Genomic DNA, 22,006 nt, shown 5'->3' on the forward strand with positions numbered 1-22,006 from the left:
TGCAGTGATTCTGTTGAGAATTTAGTAACGAGCGGATGTGAAAGCTAGTAGGAAGAAGATCCTCCTGTGGAAGTTTCCCATGCAGGGAGAGTCAACAATCGCAACTTGATTAACAATTTGATGCTGCCAGGTAGGGGTGTGAAGATTCTGGTGGACAGGTACTGAATCCCCTTGCATAATGTTGAACTGGTGCCAGGGTGGTTATGGATCTGTTGTCACCAAACTATGGATCAGATGGACAGTTATTTTTGCTTGAAATTGGATTGTATCCTGGTAGAACTGTATTCTTTTGAGTAACCAGGTCTCACTTGTGAGGTGGAAAAGGCCAAAGGTAGCAGATCTTTGAGGTTATAGAGGCATATGCAGATGACTGGTCAGATGTCCCAGACAATACTACATATTGTTATATTTTAAAATATATGGGCTAATGTACTAATACTTAACATGGAGGGGATGAGGATTCTGCTCTGGTAGCCTGTCATAATGTCAATGTGAAGTGATATGAAAGTTTAAGACTTCTAATATGTAACTACATGTTGAGCCTGCCCGGATCTTTGTGCTGTTGCTCTGAAATACCATCTCAAGGAACAACATGCGTTCTATGTCCTAGCCTGGACAATCCATAGCGAAAACTCCACATACCTTCCTACTGAGAGTAATTAAGAGGATCTAGAAGTGTGACTTTAAATTACAGAAAAATGGTCAAATGGTGCAAATGCCAGTAAGGAACACCACATTATCAAAAGGATGTCCAGGGACTATGAAATGCTGTAGTCCACCTGGCAGAAAAAAGAATCTGGAAAAGAGCCAGACTTACTGTGTTTCAGACGCGTTGAGAGTATGGACATCATCAAGGTCTCTGCAGAAAACTTGTCTCCAGTTATAAAGCATTTGTACAGCTGCACAGCAAATACACATGTGGATTATCACTTAAAAGATAAACTGACGTATTTTCTATCATAGACAATATTTTATTATTATTAGCTTCTTGACAACATAATTTCCATTAATTTTTATACTCTGCACACTAACGTATATGATTTAGTATGCTGCTCCCTCTTAATACGTTTCTATCACAGGTTGAATTCCAGTGCAACAACACTAACTTACATCAGCATGTTGTGAGACCCCTGAGACTGATGGTAGGATCACTTAAGCAATATAACCAGAGTAGTACTTCACAGGCAAGTACACAAATGAACAGATGGCCTCCATAGTTCATACAAACTGTCTTGTATTTAAAATTGAAGGTACTGTACCTGTCTGATCCTAAGGATCTGTTCCTACACTGAGTGCACTGCAGAAGTGTTAGGTGCTTTAATAGCTTCTGTTTTGTTCAGATCCGCATACTGAATGGTCCCTGATGAGGAAAAAAGGAGTTGGAGAGTACTTTGCCTATTCTACAACATTTCCTTAGCAAAGTTACTTAAACTCTCTGGACCTTAATTCACTTTCTATGATGACAGGTGCATCTATTTCTGATCTCCTAGTCATAAATTTATTGTAGGACCAACTGCTTTTTGAGGCAAGCAAACATAGTAGGGCTAGAGAAAACATAAAAATGAATTGGTAAGTTGTTTTGAAGCGACTTCGCTTAGTGGATGGTTATTGATGGGCAAAGAGAATCACACCTACTCTCAACTACTTGATTTTTACTATACTCAGGACTTGTGATAGGCACAGGCAAATGTTTGTCTCAAGCTGGGCCAGCTAAAAGTTGTTTTTTAAGGATGTGGGTGCAACTGCCTCACAGAAATGTATTGCAGTAAAATCCTCTAATTTTCGAATATAGCTGTAATGGCTGTCTAAAAATAATACCTAGCAAAGGGTGTCCTTCGCAGGGGGAGCCAGAAATAACCTGCTTTTGCTCTGTCAAAATGTAAGGCTATTATCAGTTAATCTATAAGCAGCACCCTGACCTGAAGAGCACGCAAGAGCTGACTTTCAAGCAAATTTTCTATGTAAGGAAGCTCGAGCTTGGAGTTCCCCCAAAGCGATAATAAATACCACTCGCTTCAAGTTTTAAGCCTCGGTTTTGTAACGAGCCGCGTCCCGCCCCCGTTCGTTCCCCGTCCTCCTCCTCTTCCCCCGTTCCCCCCGTGCTGGGGCGTTCGGACGATCCGCCTGGGGCGCGCGGCAGGCTCGGGCCCGGCCCGGCCGGCGCTGGGCGGGAGCGCGGCGGCCCCCGGGGCGGCTCGTTCCCGCTCCGAGCCCCGAGCGCGGCCGGTGCCGGCTCCGGGCAGGGGGGAGGCGGTGCTCAGGCCCCGCCCCGCGGCGGCGGCGGCAGCGGCGGGGCTGGGCGGTGCCTGGCGCCCTCACGTTCCTTCCCTCCCTCGCTCCCTCCCTCCCTCGATCGCTCGCTTGCTCCCCGCCCGCCTCTCCTCCTCCCCCCCGTCGGCGCAGCGCTGTGGTGAAGCCGCATTGTTTGTGCCGCGGGGGGAGGGGAGCCGCTCAGCCCCGGGAGCCGAGCGCCGAGCCCGCAGCCGGACGGCGACCCGCGCCGCGCCTCACGAATGCGCCGCGCCCGGCGGCAGCAGCAGCCCCGCACCCAGCGCCGGGTGTCCGCCGCGGGCAGCGCGGCCCTCGCAGCGCCCGCTCGCCCGCCCGCGGCTGCCGGACGCGGGGCCAGGCGGCAGCACCGGCGGGGCCTCCGCCATTAACCCGGCCGAGCGTCGGCCGCAGCGGCGGAGAGGGAGATCTGTCAGCCGCGCCTCGGCGGCTCCCACAGCGTGAGTGCGGCCGGGCGGACGGCGGGGCTGGCGGGCGGGGGGCTGCGGGGCCGGGAGCCGGCGGGTCCCTCCATGGCGGGACGGGAGAGCGGCGTGGGGGGAAGAGCGAGGCGGGATGGGCACGGCAGCCCGGGGTGGAGAAGGGAAGGGCGGGCGCGCGGGGAGGCGAGCGGAGCGCGGCGGGCTGGGGGAGGGAGGGAGGAGGGCGCCGCTGGAGCTGTTTTGTCAGCCGCCATATTTGTGGGCCGAGTATTTTCGCGGCGGGGAGGGAGTGACTGTTGGGAAGGGCTGGAGATGATGGGCCCGGGCAGGAACCATCCTGCTGGGGGCCGGGAGGGGGGAGCGCCGCGCCGGGCAGGAACCATCGACGCGGAGGGGAGGGAGCGCTGGAGGCTCCCTGGGCGTGGGCAGGAAGTGTTGGCGCGGCACCGGCGAGGGCGGGCCCGGGGGCGTGGGCACCGCGCGCGGGCGGTGGGATGCCGGGATGGCTGCGGGATCCCCGATGGCTGCGGGGTCTGGCGTCGGCGGGCTCCATCCGCCGGCCCGGGGGAGAGCGGCTCCGGTGGCCCCACATCTCTCGGCCGTCCCCGGGCCGGCTCGCTGGGCTCCCTGAGCCTCACTCTGTGCCGCGCCCGGGGGGTATCGCTCGGGGGTCGCTCCCGCTGCGCTGCTGGAGCGGTGGGTGGTGTCTGCCCCGAGTGCGAGTAAGCACGGTGTGCTTACCGTCCCTCATTGTCTGGGATTAAAGAGCATTCCTGTGTCTTTCTCTTTTTAATGGTCTGCATGAAAGTGCCCATTGAGAATGGAATTCCCTTTTCTATTGAGCAGGGGATCCAGGGACCAAAGGCAATTTATTTGAAGAGGAGGAAGGTAACTAGGATTGAGATTGGTAATCGAAAAGTTTATGTTATCATGCTTTTCATGTTTAGCTATCCTGCACCTTCATAGTTTTTTTGTTTTGGGTTTTTTTTTTGCCTCATACCACACGAAATAGCTGTCTTTATGTTGATGGTGAGGGAGAACGCCTGCTAGTGACTTTCTTCCCAAGAAGCTGATGTAATTCTAAGAGAGGAAGGCTGTGGATAACTTTCTTGGTTTATATCCTGCAGTGTTTGAATCGTAAGAGGCAGAAAAGTGCTTACAGAAGTGCATTGATACAATATTGTTTGCAGTTATTGTGATATCTTTGTTAATGTTGAATGGAAACTTGTCTTAGTTTGCCCTTTTTCAAACTTAATCCATGGTCATGATTTCTGTCGATCTACAGGATACTGGAAGGAGGGGGGAGGGAGGAAGATACTTGATAATTACCTAGGAGAAGCAAACCAGAAGTGGTCACAGCACCAAACCTGACAGAGTCCAAGAAGTGTTTGGACGATATGCAGAGGCACATGGTGTGACTCTTGGGGGTGGTCCTGTGCAGGGCCAGGAGGTGTACTCGATGGTCCTTGTGGGTCCCTTCCAACTCAGCATATTCTGTGATTCTGTGCATTTGCTATGCAGAAATATAGTCTTCATCTGGAGTATTACAAACGTTTGCAAACAAAAGGATTTTGAAGAAACAAAACACTACTTTGGCTTCCGGGGCATTTAAGTTATTCATACAAAATTTGCATGGAATTTGTCCAGAGAACTACCAGTTCCGATTCTGTGTGCACAGCATTGTATTTGTAGGGTATCCATTCTGTGTTTAGCTGAAGTTTAATTTGTTTCCTAATTAAACTGTATTTACTGTTGAGTGTTTGCAGGAAAGATCCTTAGATGCTAGCCCAATCATCTTTTATCATTCTGGTTCATACAGTTTATTTGACTTTTGCAACAGCAGTCCTAAATATTCAAGCAAGTATGCTTATATTTTTGAGTATTTTCTTCCTGTTCTTAGTATCTGCTTGAAGACATGCTTAAAAATCTTGGGAACCGAGTGGGTTGGAGAGCTTGGAAACTGAGCATTAATGTGTTTTTCTGTGGTACTGGGCTAAGATAAATAGCATGGACAAGTTACACATGTTTTTGATTTCTGAAGGCCACCTCTTGTCCCTTCCTTGGTATTGTTTTCAAAACAGTCTTTCTTCTCAGGAGACACTATGAACAGATACACAACCAGCTACGATGTAGAAAGGGGCATTAAAAATATCAAAACAGACTTTCCCATCTAGACAGAATTGAAATGCAATTATATGAGGTAAACATGATATAAACTATCTGTTTTCCTTGATTGGTGAGTAAAGACAGACGTATAAAACAAAGTTGTATAAAATGAATCCATTCTGATCTGTAGTAAGTTGCTGTACATTGACACATCAGTGTATTTTAGATGAAGAATCCGTCATTATTTGCTCACAGTAATAAACAGAAATCAGAGCCTTTGCATTAGCTTTGAGTATATATTTATTATCTCTGAATTATAAAATCTGTAAGGAAACTGGGAACTAACTTTTAATGTCCATTAAATTATCCGTATGTTTTTGTTTTTAGTCATTGGACCTTCTATGGCAGTATGAGTGGTTTAAACTTTTTTCTGCAGTTAAGAAATCAGTATGATTGAATCCTATGTTATTTTACAGAATTTAATTATTAAATATTTCTTCTAAACTTGTTTGAAAAGGTAGAACCTTCATCTTTTGTTTATATAGAGCAGATCAGAGATCTGTCATGATTCAGCACTGTTGTCTGTTTTTATGCTATAAAAATAAGTAAGAGTTAAGAATTATTTGTATAAAAATGAGATCTATGAGCAACACTGTTGCCAATTCACATTGAGAAAGCAAGGTCAGTTTGTGAGAGCAGATAGATCCTCTCAGGAACTGGTCTTAGGGTTAGCTGCTTAAATTGTTTAGTCTTCCTATAAAAGGAGTTCCGTCAGTACTTTGGAGGTGAATCTTTAAGATTGGCATCATAGACTAAGGAAAAGACAGGTGACCCGGAGTAGTTCTTGTTGTTTCATTGCTTGCCATTTTCTTCCTTGAAATAGATACACTAGCCTTCAACAGTAGTTGCGTTTTTATCTCTGTATTTCTCTGCTATTTTGGCAATACATGCTAACAATAGTTGTGTTATTTTAACTAATATGCAACATGACTCAAAGTGCAGAGTTGAAACAGTGAAACTCTATTAATACTTTAAGGCAGTGATTAAAGGTTGTGTTTTTTTTCTGCAGCTGAGGTTGAATGATGCTATTTATTAATGATTTATTGAGAAGAAGGAAGGAGTGGTATAGAATTTTATACTTGACCTTATCAGTCAGGTTTATGATATTTTCAACCCTCATACAAGAAAAACTCCACACAGTGTGAAGATGTCAAAAGGCAGAAGTATGGAAGCTTCTAATTTAGAAATTTTGTGACCAAAATTCATGCTTGTCTGGGAAGATATCTTTTTGCATGGTATGTGATCTTTTTGCAGTAGGTCATAAACTTGAAAACTGCGTTAAAGAGCTTGGGACTGGATTTAAAGACAGGGAGGCTTTTGTCTATCCTATTGATCTGAGAACAGCTCTTGAAGAATCTGTTGAGGGAGAAGGGTGTGTGTACGTGCATACTTAAAAGCAGGGAGCACATATTGGCTCTAAGTCAAATTTGCTTTACAGGTGGAATATATCCTAGTTGCAGTCCATACTGCACCATATTGGGCACTGCAAGTTCAATTACGTTCTTGTCACGTTATGAAGAATAATAGGCTCACTAAGGATTGATGGAAGTTAAAAACAGTAAAGGGCTGTCAAACTGCATACTTGCCAAAATCGGAAGTATGTGCATTTTTCTAGCTTTAAGTATAGGTGTAGTAATTATAATAGTGGATAATGTGGCTGTTCCAAATTGCACTGGAAAAAAATTAGTGGAAAAACTTGATTTTCTTTCACAATTGCATTAGTTCTTTTGAAGGGAGGCCTGGAGGAAGTAATTTGTACCTGTTGAAGAAATTTTCCAACTGCAGGCACCCTTAAGGTATTAGGAAATACTGTATTAAAGGTTTTCTTATAAGGCAACAAATGCCGTTTTTTTTTGTCTGTGGCACTTCTGAAATGTTTTTGTTCTCATGCAGCGATCTTGCAGATAGCACTTTTGTAGGATTTTTTGCAGCAAGGATTTTGTATAACTGTGTTTACTCAGAGAAGCTGTTATTTAGAAGATCAATTGATCATTAGGTTAAATTTGTACAAAGCAGTGTGAGCAGTCCTGTTGAGTGACAGGCTTTTGGTTTTGTTTCTTTTTAATTGAGTAGATATATTGGGGGCTATAGAATTGAAGGTTTTTTTCCTTGCTATGTATTTTAATATGATTGTTTGGAGTTCATAATATTAACTGTTGCTCTAATTTTAGGTAAACATTACCAAATGAGGAGAAAAGGAAGATGCCATCGAGTATCGGCAGCCAGACATTCTTCTTCCCCATGCAGTATTAAACACTCCCCCACGCGAGAAACCTTGACATATGCTCAAGCTCAAAGGATGGTTGAAATAGAAATTGAAGGTCGCCTGCACAGGATCAGTATCTTTGATCCTTTAGAGATTATATTAGAAGATGATCTTACTGCCCAGGAAATGAGTGAATGCAACAGCAATAAAGAAAATAGTGAAAGACCACCAGTTTGTCTAAGAAGCAAGCGGCATAAAAATAACAAAGTGAAAAAGAAAAATGAAGCTCTTCCGAGCTCACATGGTATACCTGCTACAACAGCTCCTCTTCCAGAACCAAAAGTACGGATTGTTGAATACAGTCCCCCTTCGGCTCCTCGGAGACCTCCAGTTTATTACAAATTCATTGAGAAGTCAGCAGAAGAACTTGATAATGAAGTTGAGTATGACATGGATGAAGAAGATTATGCATGGTTAGAATTGATAAATGATAAGCGGAAAAGTGATGGAGTGTCAGTTGTTTCACAAAATATGTTTGAATTCCTTATGGATAGGTTTGAAAAAGAGTCCTATTGTGAGAACCAAAAACAGGGTGATCATCAGTCTTTAATTGATGAAGATGCAGTGTGTTGTATATGCATGGATGGTGAATGTCAGAACAGCAATGTGATCCTGTTTTGTGATATGTGTAATTTAGCAGTACATCAGGAATGCTATGGGGTGCCATATATACCTGAGGGCCAGTGGCTCTGCAGACACTGTTTGCAGTCCCGCTCTCGGCCTGTAGACTGTGTGCTGTGCCCAAACAAGGGAGGTGCCTTTAAAAAGACTGATGATGATCGTTGGGGACACGTGGTGTGCGCTTTGTGGATTCCAGAAGTTGGATTTGCCAATACAGTTTTTATTGAGCCAATTGATGGTGTCAGGAACATTCCCCCAGCCAGATGGAAGTTAACATGCTACCTCTGTAAACAGAAAGGTGTTGGTGCCTGCATCCAGTGCCACAAAGCAAACTGCTATACTGCATTCCATGTGACGTGTGCTCAAAAGGCCGGTCTGTATATGAAAATGGAACCTGTGAAAGAACTAACTGGCAGTGGAACAACATTCTCTGTGAAAAAGACTGCCTATTGTGATGTACATACTCCACCAGGTTGCACACGGAGACCTCTGAATATTTATGGAGAAGCTGAAATCAAAAACGGTGTTTGTAGAAAGGAGGGATCAGTCAGAACTGCTAGGTCTACATCAAAAGTCAGAAAAAAGACAAAAAAAGCCAAGAAAACGGTGGTTGAACCCTGTACAGTTATGCCAACAGTATCTGCTCCTTATATCCCCCCCCAGAGGTAAGCAAACTATCCAAGTGAGAAAACTTTACTTAAGTATTTGCTTGATTTTAAACCAGTGCTTTTAGATGCCGACTAGAAGTTTTTGTACATTTCTTACATGCTTTCCTTAAAGGCCTTTCTCAGAGGATTAGTGTTAATTATGTATATTGTAGTTTGATGGAGTTGCATTAAAAATGCAGTAACTTCTTCAGAGAAATTAAATTAGTAAGTGATCAAGTGGCCTGTCTTGTCCTCAGAAAACCTTTTTTTTTTCTTTGTCAGAGCAAGTCATGTTGTGTATTCAGTTGTCATTCACTATACTTCTGTGAATTAACTGCTGAATTCAGAATAGCAGATGTTAAGATATATTAAAAAATAGTAAAAAGACCAGCCAAGTTCAAGGTTAATTTTATATGTGATTTTGGAATATGAACTTCTTTTTCTAATTTAAGAGCCCCAAAATGAAAATTACATTTGTGTCTATACGTTTTGAATCCTGTTCATCTCACCTAAATTACGTATGAACTTATCCTGTAAGGTCTTTACGTAAGTGGGACAAAAAACCTTCAAGGAAGTATTTTCCTATGGGGCAGAATAACTTCTCAGGATTTTTTTCTGAAATTTGTATTTTTCCTTTTGCAAATGCAATAGTGGTTATCAAGTCTTGAATGAATTTGGTAACTTGCAGACTTTTTAAAGAAAAATTAGCAAGTAAGTGATGGTAAGTTAGTTACTTAATGTAGTCATGGAACCTGAAATGAATGGGCTGTCCTGTTCAACGATACTGTCAAACATTTGTCATGTAACTTCAGTGGAATGCTTATGTTATAACAAAAATTAATTAATGCATTTGACAGTTTTAATACTAATCGTGTCTTTGCTTGCAAAATTATACTTCGTAAGGAGTATTAGTGTGTCTTTTGCAGTTCTTCCAGGAGTTTTTTTATCTGAGTGTGAATATAAGCCATGAACACCAGAACCGAAATTGCTTCTTACATTTAAGCATGCCGTGTTTTTGTATTTTAACAGTGGTGATCAGGGAGCTGGCAGATGGCTCTAGATTTGATATGGTTGGTGATGTGACTCACCAGAAAGCAGGGATGTCGCAAGTTATGTGTTCATAATTAAAACAGAATTGGGGTAGAAACTAAGTTTTTAATATCTTTATTTCAGGAGTTGAAAAGTTCAACATGAACTTCAGTTATCTGTATCTTAATTTAAAAGAACAGTAGCATCTCTTTTCAGAATTCTTTCCGTTAATCTGAATTAATGCATTTCAACAGTGGAAACAATTTGCATCTGGGATTTGAGCAATGACAGAAGTCTCTGTGGTAGAAAGATACAGTTTTGGCTTTTCTGAATGTTTGAGACATAATGTACTTGGACTGAGAAAGGCAAAATTGAACTATTGGGACAAAAACCAAATTTGTTTTTCTGGAGTATTTATTTTTTTCCCTAGCACTTACAACATCAATATATTTGTTTACCCCTTGAATTTAATTCTTAGTAATTTAAGAACAGTCATTTGGAAAGTTTCTCAAAACAGGCACCACTTCCATGTGGAGGCTCATTTGCATTCAGAGTGACGGGACTCTGAATGCAAAGGCAATGAGGGCTTTTAAAATAATGCAAGTAAACTATGCCTTTTAAATAGCTGACTCCAAGTCTCAGATAGTGGACAATTATAGCTGGTTAAATTAATCTAAATAAGTACATGTTTTGAGACAGCAATCCTTTCCAGTAAGAAGTTTTGTTAACATAAGAAGCTATTGACTGACTTTGACAAAAAGCTCCCAGGTGGTGCTTACAAACATCAGATTCATTGCACTGTTCTCTGTTATGATTTGCTTGGTAAAATGGTATATTTGTTTAGTGAAGCACTGCAGGAAAGCTGAAGTTGACAGTAGGCAACTAATACTGCTATTTAAACAGGAACTGTTGTCCATGGAAGGGGAGAGTTGATATAAAAGAATTTGGCTTTATCTTAATTAGTACAGTCCCAATTGGTAATTTAGTGTGGTTTTGTTTTGCTTTTTTGAAGACAATATAAGGAAGAACATGAGCTAAGAGTTGAGGATTAGAATGTATGTTCTCAGTTGTGCCTCTGACAGTTCTTCCCATTGGTAACTTTTAAAAAGGCCAGACTAAAAGTATTTTACCTTCAGTTTGATTTTTTTTTTTAATGGTGTCATTAGATGCCAGGAACAGAAATACAAAGACTTTTTTTTCTTTTTTTTTTTCTTTTTAATGACTAAATTTCTTTTCAAGACTGCAGAGAGGTTCAGCTTTCTTCTATTTATGCTTATTTTCATATTTCTCAAAACAAGTCTAGTTCCTGTACTTTTATGTCAGACATGTAAAAATGTGCACAGTTTAAAGCTATTTTAAAGTTGAGCGTTATTATAAATCGCTTTTCTTCAGCTGAGGGAGACCCTTGCTTAAGTACTCATTGTAATGTAAGCATGCTTAGTTTTAGATAACTGATACCTGAATTAAAAGCAAAACAGCAATAGGCATATTAAAAGGAAAAGTAATTATGGTGCAGAGCCAAATCTCAATTGTCTAGTTTTCTTTGGCTGTTCTTCTTTTTAAATTTTCTTTTTCCCCTTAGGAAACACTCGTGTTTCCGTAGGAGTTAAAATATATATCCATAAACTAATAAAGAATTACGTGGATCAATTTATGGCAGTCTTCATTTAAATGATCCCTGTTCTCTAATCTTCTTTAATATGCTTTTTTTTTCTTGGAGCTGAAGCATGATTTGCCTTTTCAAAGATTTCAAGGAAGAGCAATTAAGGTCTTTATATTACCAGAGAAGAAATATATACACTCAGTATTTAATCACTAGTGCTTTTTTCCTGAAGAATTTAATATTAATGTTTTCAACATCTCTTGAAATTTAGACAGACGTGGAGGTGTTTGGTTTGTTTTACTTTCTTAATCATTAATAACTAGACTATATGTCTCCTTGGCATATTGCTGGCTCTTCAGAGTTCGTAGTTTAAAAAGTATACAAATGTGAAGATCAAATACTTGGTAGATGTAGCCCCTGAGCACACCTGGTGAAGCTTGAGGAAAACCATCTTCCCATTTACATTTAGTTTAAGGTAGAATGTTCATATGCTGTTTCCTTTCCCAGACAGTGAGTGACTATACCACCCAGTGAAAGACTGGGTATTTTAATAACATCGTCTTTAATAATTCTGTTTCCCAAAACACTTATCTTAAAGTTCAGGATGTGTTAAAAAGACTGATGTAGAACAACATACTTCATAATTTCTACACAATATTGTAGCTCATGAATTTCTGTTTACCTTTAGGTCAGGTTTCTATACTACTGCCTTGAATGATTTTGACCAGAATTTCTTACACAGATGTCATACTCTAAGTTTTTGGCTGTTAAATTACACAGATAGTGTAACTCTGTAGGTCATTTATAATCTAATTATGTAGCCTCTCAGACTTTCATCTGTGGACTGCTGATTTAAGAGTGTACAATCAGAAGCTGCTAACCATGTTAGGAGATGAATGCTTGCTTCCCATCTCTTTTCTTTTTTTTTATGTTTATTTATTTTTAATGCTTGTTCTATTCTGTCTTGTTGCCTAGGTATTTTAGAAAGCCTATACCTGAGTGTCTACTTCCAAACGTGCAGTAGGTCATGTTAAAGCCTTAAGGTGGCTTCAGGTTTCAGTGCTGTCAATGCTGACTTGTAACTTGCTTAGCACTTGTAGTATATACATAGGATGTACATCAGATCTTCTGGCTTTAGAAATGTGCTGCTTCTTTACTACGAAATTCCATTCGATTTTTGCTGAAATACAGAATAGGTGAAGGTTGTTGCTTACATCTCTTATATTACAATACTGCTTGTATTCATCAGCTTTTTTGATTGTTTAAAGGCAGAATGAGCTTAGACTAAAAGTCACGTTTCCCACAGGACGGAACAGCTGTGCTATGTGGGGAGGAGGATGGGGAAGGACTTTCTCAAACTGTCCCGCTGTATGAGAGGGATAGACAGTACCTGCACTTCTTGGCAAATGGTGGTGAGAAAAGTGTCCTCCCACTAGCTAGTTTGGCTGAACAAAGTGGCAAATTTGTTCTGGCAGCGTAGTATACAGGTGATGTGTAATGGTTGAATTTTGCCTAGTTGATAGATTAATTTTTTTTTTCCTAAAAGAATGCTAGAAGCATTTAATTTTGATTGCAGGTCCAGATTTGACTTTTAGGGTTGACTTGGCAATCTAAATCTAGCTTCTTGTCTCTGTTAGTTATCTTGTACTGACTCTTTGCTCTTTCTTGTGGATTTTTTTTTTCTGTTGCTGCTCATCCGTGTTCTTTATAACTGTACTTATTCAGCAAGCAGAATGGGTACACAAACCAAAAAGGTTACAGTGTTACCTGGGAAAATTATGTGGGTTTTCCTGTTTTGGAGTGCTTGATTTTTTTAGTACAAATAGCATTGTTTTTCTGTAGTCTCTTGATCTTGTGTGTCAAAAGAGGCATTTAAAATGTGTTCACCTGTTTACAAAGCCAGTGTCAATGTCCATGTTCTTTAAAAATGCTGTGAAACTATGATATTGTGGCTGTATACTTGGGGGAAAATAGAATGTGGTATAAAATATTTAATCTTCAATATTTTCAAAATATACACTGAGATACTGTGTGATCTGTGCAAGTATTGCTGTTAAGTGGAAGCTGATATTTTAAACATTTACTGATATAAACATTTACTTCTATCTTTAGTTTCTGTTTCTACATGAAATATTTGAAATTAAGAAAGTATTTGAAATGCAGTACTTATACAGACAGCAAAAAACAAGCAAAAAAGCCCTACTTTCATAAGAAGTAGGAACACTGTAGGTTGTTGCATCAGGTGCGTTGCATCATAATATTAGAAGATAATTAAAAGGTTGTTATTAAAGTAGGTAAGTAGTAGCAGACAACTGAGAGCAAAATTACTGAGACTCTTACAAAAATGTTTTCAGTTGTCTTTACAAATCACCATTTATGTTGTGCACATTAATTGATTATGTTGGCCTTTGCTTTTATTAGAAAGCATATTGCTCCTGGTAGTAAAACCAAATTTCTGTTACTGTGTGTTTTGAGGCAGAATCAGTATTTTCTTTTGGTTTATAATTTATCTGGTTGAGCTATCCTGAACTTTCTCACCAAGTAATTAAATGTAATCTTGCTACGTCAACAGAGGAATCTTGACTGTCTCTAAAATGAAGTATGGACCAAAAAAATAAATAATAAATAAACAGAAGCTGATGACATGCATTATAAGGCAAAAGGAACATTTACAAAGTCTTTGGGACATTGTTAGTCTGCATTCACAGATGATGCTTCATAATCATATTTGTGGCTTGTAGATTCTTTTGGGGATCTTTTAAATGTTTTTTTGGGTACTGTGTTTTGGGGTTTTTTATACATTCAGAAAGTTTTTAAGTAGAGGAAAAGAATAAGAAATTCTGCTTAAAATTCAGCATAAAAAAGCCATTGAAAAATACTACTAGAGCCAGCACTGCAAAGAAATTGGAAGCTGAATAAATCCAGATTAATGTCTGTTAGCTGTTTATCCTTGACTATACATGTATGTATACATTCACAAAACCATATGAAAATACTTATTTTAATTCCAGGGGTGCATGATGTGTGACTGTACCTAATACTTAGGTGTACCTAATACTTAGGTGATAGAATCATCTGGATAAAGTGGGAAGGGATGCTGGCAGTTATAATCCTTTCTTGTCGGATTGTTTGACTTTGAAACCTTTGTTTTACATGTAGAAACTACTGCTGATGTCATCCTGATCTCTTTGCTTAAATAAAAAAAAAATATTCCCTAAATCAAGAAAAGAGCTACTGTGGTGTTCAGTAGTTTTGCCTCAATGGCATTTTATTTATTTTGAAGCTAGTTTGTCTTGACTCTGGTTGGCTTATTAAATAAGGATTAATTAATATGCTTGAAAAAGTGTGACTTATTTGGTGAGTTGTAAAAGTAGATCTTGATTTGGAGTAAAAATAATGGTATATATCTGGTATTAAAAGTCACGTGGTTGATGTCTGAGGGGTGATTCCTCTCCCCCACCCTGCAAAAAAAAAAAAATTTAAAAAATCCAGTGCTGTCTCATATTTAAATATGGCCTTTTTATAAAATGGATATAGGAATATGCTGTACATATAATTTTTTTTGTTCTTCTCTTTATTTTGCATGTACAGGGCAAAGAAGCTTAAAACAAATTAATACATTAGTTCTCTAAGGCACATCATTAGTATTCTGTGTGTATTCTAAAGGGTTTGATCTGCAATGATTATATATGTGATAATGCATTTATGAAGATAAGATTTGAGTTATTTTATTTTTCAGAACTTCTGAGTTTCACCAGTTGTGTGAATTTTAGATTTATTTTTTTTTGGTGGCAATTAAAGGGAATTGTGTCTTGTGCTATACAGAAATATAATTTTCAGAATGTATTGTCTTAAGAACTGTCTCCTGGCAGTTTTTTGTTCAATGGTCAAGTTACAGAGTGCACAAAAATTAATAGGTAAATACTGAGTTTTCTTTTATTACAGATCAGAAGGTGATTTTTAGTTAATACATCTGATGTGAATTTAGCCTTTTGATATTAGATTTCAGAATCATGTCTGGTTATGATTACTACAAAAAAAAGAAGTAAAGGAAAATATTTTGAATAATTTTAAGGAAAAGTCATTATAGATGTGTAGGAAGTGACAGAAGTAAATTACACGTGATTTTACTGAGAAGAGGTTTTCCAGTGTGACAGGGTGTGGGGGTTTTTGCATAGTTTTTGGTTTGGGTATTTTTTGTTGTTGTTTGTTTGTTGTTATTGTTTTGGTTTTTTTCCCTTATCCAAAGATTTGGAACATCACAAATGTAATTATTAGAATAGAAACAAGGTAACCTGTTATAACTAACAGAGATTTGACTGAAATAACACAGCATTTTCTTACCTCTTCAGTGTTCTACTTTTCCTGTCCAAACAAAATTTTACTAGCTGTTTGCTCAAGAAGAAACATAAATGTTTCACAGTCATGTGAAGCAAGACAAAGTGCTTCCTACACGCTCACTGAAAATCAAATACTATTTAAATTCTAGTAAATGTGGAATAAAGAATAGCAACCTGGAGGGACTTTCAGGCTTCAGAAGATGAATCAGTAGATAAAATGTTGGACTCTCACTTAGCCTAGCGCAGAGAGGCAAAATCAATAGCTAAAGTTTTAAAATGTACAGACAAAAAGGAATAAAATCTGGAAATTAGGAAAGTGTGTATTTTTTACGTGGGGAATGTGCAGACTTGTGTTGCCCAGAAGTTTAAATGAAATCTTTTTCAGTCTTTTCAGGAGTTGATATGTACCCTGTTGGGTACATAACTGACTTCTTCTCAGTACAAAAGGAGTGTTATCCTTTTTCAAAAGGAAATAAAGACATGCAAATGGATTCTGATTTTTACATAGTTATTCATTTTTATGTGTTGTCTTTAAAGTTGATCAGAACAGTTTGTTTGTTTTTTTATTTTTAAGTTGATATAGTTTTATTTTTTTATTGAGAAATGGGATAACAAAACTGTGTGTCTTCACTGTTTAAAAGAAAAAAATAGTATATTAAAAGGTGAGTTTGGCAGCTGCTGCCAAAGATTTTCCACTGGAAGAGTAGGGAGAATTTCATCTGTCCAAGCAGGCTTTCTGATCTTCGGAAACTGGAGCTAGGAGAAATAGTTGGTAAGGCTCCAGAATTAATTCCAGTTTCCCAAATAAATGCTTCCATAGCTTGTTATTCTGTTTTTCTGCTACGTGTCATTGGAATTACTATAATTGTTCATAGGTAATTTTTGTGTCTTTCCTGCTTCCTCTGAGTTTTGGAATTTGTGGAACTTTGCTGAGCGAGGCTTGAAAATTCAAGTGTTCTGGAAACTTAGTTTACTTTGTTGCGATTTGTTCAATTTAGTTTTTTTTCTTTTTTTTACAATTTGTTCTCCCAGGTTTTAGAAATGTATCCGCAATCTTTGTTTGGGAAAATAGGGATATTTTATTTGCTCAGTTAAGTAGAACATAATTTGATTGTTTATAGGTATTACCATAGGTCAAGAGAAGAGGGTATTTTAGTGATACTGAATGAAATTTAAGAGTATTATACAGTTTTGTGTCTGGCATGTACATTTAATACTGCTGTGCTGGATAAAGGAAGATGAAAAATAACAAACTGATGGAACTGGAGGCTCAAGACAAGTACTGTAATTACAATACAAGGTTTAGTTCATGTTTAAAAATTGGTTTTAATGGGTATTTGATCTTAATGTGGGTATCTGATTTATACAGATTTTCCTATTAAGTTCCTTGTGCTTGAGTTACTATAGTAATGCTGTCAAAATCACATAATTGCTCAAGGAAATGTTCTCTCCAGTTTATGTTTCAAAAACCTAAGAATGGAGAGATATTATAGAAATCTTCATATATTGTAATACTAAAACAGTAGCTGGGGGGTTAAAAAACATGTATGGTCTGTGGAGTGGTTAGAGGTGATTAATAGAAAGGTGGCTGATTATCTTTCATTGGCTTTCTTAAGTTAAACTGCCACATTTTTAGTTACCAAAAATACTGGTTTCACTTTTCCCTGTAACCATTTGCCATAATTGCCCCAGGGACATATAACTGAAACTGGGAGAGGAAGGTAGTCATGAGTTGAAGAATGAAACTGTGAGATTGGTGGTGTGAGAAAAGCACATCTCTTACACTGACAAAAATTGTTCTATGCATTTGTATAAAAGGTGAGGAAACAAGAACTGAGTAACACATTCAGCTCCCTCAGTGCATTGACCAGTGCATTAAATGTATCACTCCTTTACAGGGTAGATTATCCATCAAATGTCTCCATGTGAGCAGGAGACTGTAGGTATTATTTGAAAGGTTCAGTTGAAAAAAGACTTTTCCCTGTTTAAAGACAAACAGGGAATTGTACAATATCCCCAGATCATGTTTGTAGTGCACACCAGTGTTTTACAGTCAGATACAGGCAGTGCTGGGGAAGGGAAGTAATACTGGCTTTCTCAGTTGGCTGTGGCATGAGTAAAACAGTTCTGAAAAATGTGTTGACACCTGTGTAGTTTTGGTATGTAGCTCTAAAAAAAGGAAAAGAAGAGTGGGTATGACTGTTACTGCCAAAACATCAAAAGGCTGCAGTGGTCATCAGCTTGAAGCCTAGTGCTTCTTTTATGAGAACCAGTTATATAGCAGCAGTTACTGAATTTCATGGGAACACACGCACCTCTTTAAGAATTTTATAATTCCTCTGTCAATGTACTTCATTTTAAATCACTGGTAAGTTGAGGGAAAATTATGACGTTTTTCTCCCAGTACTTTTGGTATACTTGACTTGCCATTAGAAATTAAAACAATACAGAAAGCTGTTCTTTGCTGGTGTGCTTATACTGGGAAAAGGTTCAAGGGCAGATGGATACCTTAGAAAAAAAATGACTTTGCTGAGGTGTTTTGTGTAGTTTTGGGATGTGCCTTAAGTTCTATAAGCCTTGCCTCTGCATGGGGGATTTGTCAGCATAGTGTAGGAATTAATCCTGTCCAGTGCAAGTCAGATCCTGGATTGCAAATGATAAAATCTTCAAACAGCTCTCCCTTACCTGCTCTTCAGTAATTTGTTGGGGGGGGGGAAAAAAGGAAGTGAAATGTACAGCAGACTCTGTTAGGGGTGGAAGCTTCAAAATCAATACCCAGGGTGTGCTACTTCTAGTGTTCTACAGCAGCGATGTTTCATTTCGCCTAAACAGTTGTGTTGCGTGTCATAATTTAAAGCCTTTGGGACAGTAAAAGTCTACTTGGAAGTATCAAATTAAGCAAAAATATGATTGAAAAACTGTGATACAGTTAGTAGTTGTTAGGGTCTAACAGCAGATGTAACTTCCTCATCAGTAAGTTCATAATGTGGAGGCTCTGTAGATACCTGCCATGTGAAGTGTCTCAGACCTCTGTATTTTGAGAAGTATGTTTCCACTATCTGTGTGTGGTGTCTAAATGGAATAAGAACAGCCATTATTTGGTTTTATTTGGAGGGAAGGCAGAGAGTAGTTTCTAACACCTTGTTAAGTAGTTTCTGCACTCTGAATTACCTTCTGTTTATTTGTAATTTTCAAATTGGAGAGTATCTGCTGTGAACATCTTTCTTATGCTTATTTTAGCACTTTACTATTATAATTATCTATGAATAGATCAGTTCATTATATGAATGGGCAAATGTACTTAAAGCTGTAGTGAAAGATGTTTGCTTAGTCTTGCCACATCAGATGGGCATGAAGCCAAGGCACTTTTCTTCATGTTATGATTCTGTGATCTTTCCAAATCGGTTTGTATTTGGCTGTGCTTTTTTATACTTGGTTCAGTAGATTTTACTGTTTCCAAGAGATGTGAAAGTAATTACTTGATTTTGATTGCATTCCATAATTAATTGTAATTAGGTTGTTTGAAGTTTAATATGGTCACATCTGTTCTGCATTGAGTAAATCTTTTTGGAGCCTGTATCTGCCCTCCAATGAAAGACTTACAAGACAGTCTGAAGTCCATCTGCAGGCTTTCTAAGCTTTAAAATAAATTTTTTTAAGAATGCCGAACTGACATAGTTATTAATTGAAAAAACAATGTCACTGTGGAACCGAAAGACACGATGACATTGTATTTTGAGGAAAACCTCTGTTCGCTCTGCTTTTACCCAGTGATGATTGAAAGCTCTGTAGCCAGTTAGTGTAGCACTGAGTAGACCTATTGCACCTTATCTTCTACACAGCTCACAAAAACCCTTTTATATAATTATCTTTTATTGTTATTATCTTTTCTGTAACTGTTTTACATCCACCTCTCTCTCCAACTCACCCCTGCCCCCAAATGAATGAACAATCTCTCTAACAATAAAGGTGATTGGTGCCTTGGCGCATCTCGTGTTAATTTTGCAAGGGCTGCCACCGGTAACAAATACCTGAATTATCATACATAACCATTAACTTTTTTAAACTTTTTTTTGGCTGTGATTTCAAGATACTGTTAGGCACAGAGGGCTGAAGATCTGTTTCAGATAAACTTTTTTTTTAATGTATATTTTGAGAGGCCAGTGTCATGTGTGAGACTTGGACATTCTAACGTCATTATTTGAAAAATAAGAGTCAGTATTGTTGTGTGTGATGTTCATATAGCACTCTCCTAGAGTATTTGTAAATGAGTATATGCAAACAGTATTTGCATTTGTTAAAAAGAAACTTGGAGAAAATATTGAATTGATCTTGATAGTTTGCTTAACTATCACCCTCACTTGTGTCTTTTCTGTGTGCTGTTTTCATCGTATGTGTGAGGTAAAATAATAACTGTTCTTGTGTTTTACATTTTCTGTTCTGTTTATTTGTCAAAAAATTGATATTAATAGATGAGTAATACAAGCCTTTTGTTGCATGTTTTTATGTAAACAATTTGAAGACATATGTCTTTAAAATAAACTACTAATTCTTTGTGTAGAAGGCAACAAATGATCTGAAGACTTTCATAGTGATTTAGAGCTTTATTTCTGATTTTATTTTCAATAGGAAAATTTTTCTGAAATGTATATAAAGTTTTATTCTCAGCCCTAATCTGGGATTGATCTTCAAATAATCATCATGAAAAAATTGATTCCCATTTGCTTTATAAAGTACCTTAATGTATTTGGTAGAAACTACAGTGTCAAGCAGATGTATTTGATTGTAGTTTACTGCTCAGAAATAATTGTGCTGGAAGGGATGTTATTGAAAGAAATTAGTAACATTGTGATTACTTCTGGTTTTGCAGTTTTTATATATGTGATGTTTAACTTCTATACTTGATGACAAATGTTTTTTATACTTTGCTGTGAAAAATACAATATCAGTTTTTCCATGTTTTAGATTAAATAAGATTATGAATCAGGTGGCCATTCAGCGAAAGAAGCATTTTGTTGAACGAGTGCACAGTTACTGGTTGCTTAAAAGACTGTCTAGGAATGGTGTTCCACTGTTGAGAAGGCTGCAGTCCAGTTTACAGTCACAAAGAAACACACAACAGGTATGTGACGTACTTTTTACTTATGAGTAAAAAATTAACTAGGAAGTAAAAAGTTTCTCTTACTCAGGACTGAGCAAATTATTTACCTTATTCTGAAATGATAATACCTATACTGGCAGTCAGGAATTATCTAATACTTTTTAATTTGTGACATATTAAAAAAAATTATGTGGATTTTTCTTTTGTTTTGCTTAAATGTTTCACAAAAATACTGTCATCAAAACTGTCATAATACCATTATGTTTTGACTAGCGTTGTGGTTTTCTGTAACTCATTACTCAGTGTGCCATGAGTTAGATAAGAAAAAAAGTTATTTTAAATTCATCAAAAGGTGCAATGCATATGTCGTGTTTGACGCTTGAAAAAAACAGGTAAAGGGTTAGACAACTGGTTTACAGTTTTCAAATTCAGATCCTTATTGCCCACCGTATTCAGTGATAAGAGAACAAAGGGCAAGTTGTTGATCAAGTTCAAAGACATATTTCAACTTTTAGTTTCACTTTTGACACAATTGTGGGATTGTAGACAAGCATAACCGTATGCTGATACATTGTTCCAGTAAGACCCATCTTAGCTACAATATGTCTGGATTGGTTATAAAGTTGTACACACTTACCAGTCAAGTGCTGAAAAACATCAAAACAGTGACTCCAGATATACTGTTGTTTTGGTTTCAAGTCTCTGGGTAGCTTAAAAAATAATTAAGACTCCTGAATTGTGTATATAAGTCTGTGTGTGTAGACCTTGAAATGTTGATGCATCATGTTATGGAGCATCCCAGTTACCTTTTTATAACTGAACAGAATATGTAGTTGGCTGTGTTCTTTCCATTCTCCGGGTGTTGTTCTTGTAGAATAGCCTCTAAAACTTAGGAATTAATTTTATAATAATTTGCTTGTATTAAATTGAGATTTCCCCCCCTTTAAAGCTGAACTGTTATTTTTATTAGAATTGTATTTTTGTTTGCTGATTAAGTCATTATTGATGTCATAAAAATACCATGGTCAACACTGCTTCCTGATTATTTGATTATTTGATCAGTCACATTTGTGTGTATGTATTTTTTTAGCTTTTCATGTGAAAAACCAATTAATAATTCCTAGAACAAATGAGGTTGAAAAGGACCCCTGGAAGTCATCTGGTACAACCTCCTTCTAAACCGGGCCACTTAGAATAGGTTGCCCAGCACCACGTGCTGCTGGCTTTTGAATATCTCTTAAGGGTGGAAACTCCACAATCTCCCTGGACAGCCTGTCCCAGTGCTTGGTCACCTTCACAGTTTAAAAAAAAATAAAAAATATAAGTATTTCTGATGTCCATTCTCACATTTTGCCCATTGCCTCTTGTACTGTCACTGGGCACCACTGAAAGGAGCCTGGCTCCATGTTCCCTACAGGTATTTTTGTGCATTGGTGAGATTTCTACCCCCCTGAGCCTTTTCTCCTCCAAGCTAAACAGTCCCAGCTCTCTCAGCATTTCCTCATAGCTGGGATTCTCAAAT

At 38.4% G+C, this 22,006-nt stretch overlaps 1 protein-coding gene across 5 annotated transcripts in view; it reads left to right on the forward strand.

Annotated features, from left to right (window-relative positions):
• The first annotated feature begins 2,391 nt into the window (after nucleotides 1-2,391).
• BRD1 (bromodomain containing 1) overlaps nucleotides 2,392-22,006 on the forward strand; it is a 56,626-nt gene continuing 37,011 nt past the window's right edge. For 3 of the 5 annotated variants that reach the window (XM_027679237.1, XM_027679238.1, XM_027679240.1), the window contains exons 1-2: nucleotides 7,049-8,429; nucleotides 20,349-20,505. In XM_027679237.1, the coding sequence (XP_027535038.1) occupies nucleotides 7,063-8,429; nucleotides 20,349-20,505 (1,524 nt within the window). In that variant the 5' untranslated portion in view covers nucleotides 7,049-7,062. Of the gene's footprint in view, nucleotides 2,730-3,429; nucleotides 3,600-7,048; nucleotides 8,430-20,348; nucleotides 20,506-22,006 lie in introns of those variants that run through there. The other 2 variants (XM_027679235.1, XM_027679236.1) reach the window with 2 other exon arrangements.

Source organism: Neopelma chrysocephalum, unplaced genomic scaffold (assembly GCF_003984885.1).
Source record: "Neopelma chrysocephalum unplaced genomic scaffold, ASM398488v2 Primary Assembly neopelma1_45, whole genome shotgun sequence".
Taxonomy (NCBI): Eukaryota; Metazoa; Chordata; class Aves; order Passeriformes; family Pipridae; genus Neopelma; species Neopelma chrysocephalum.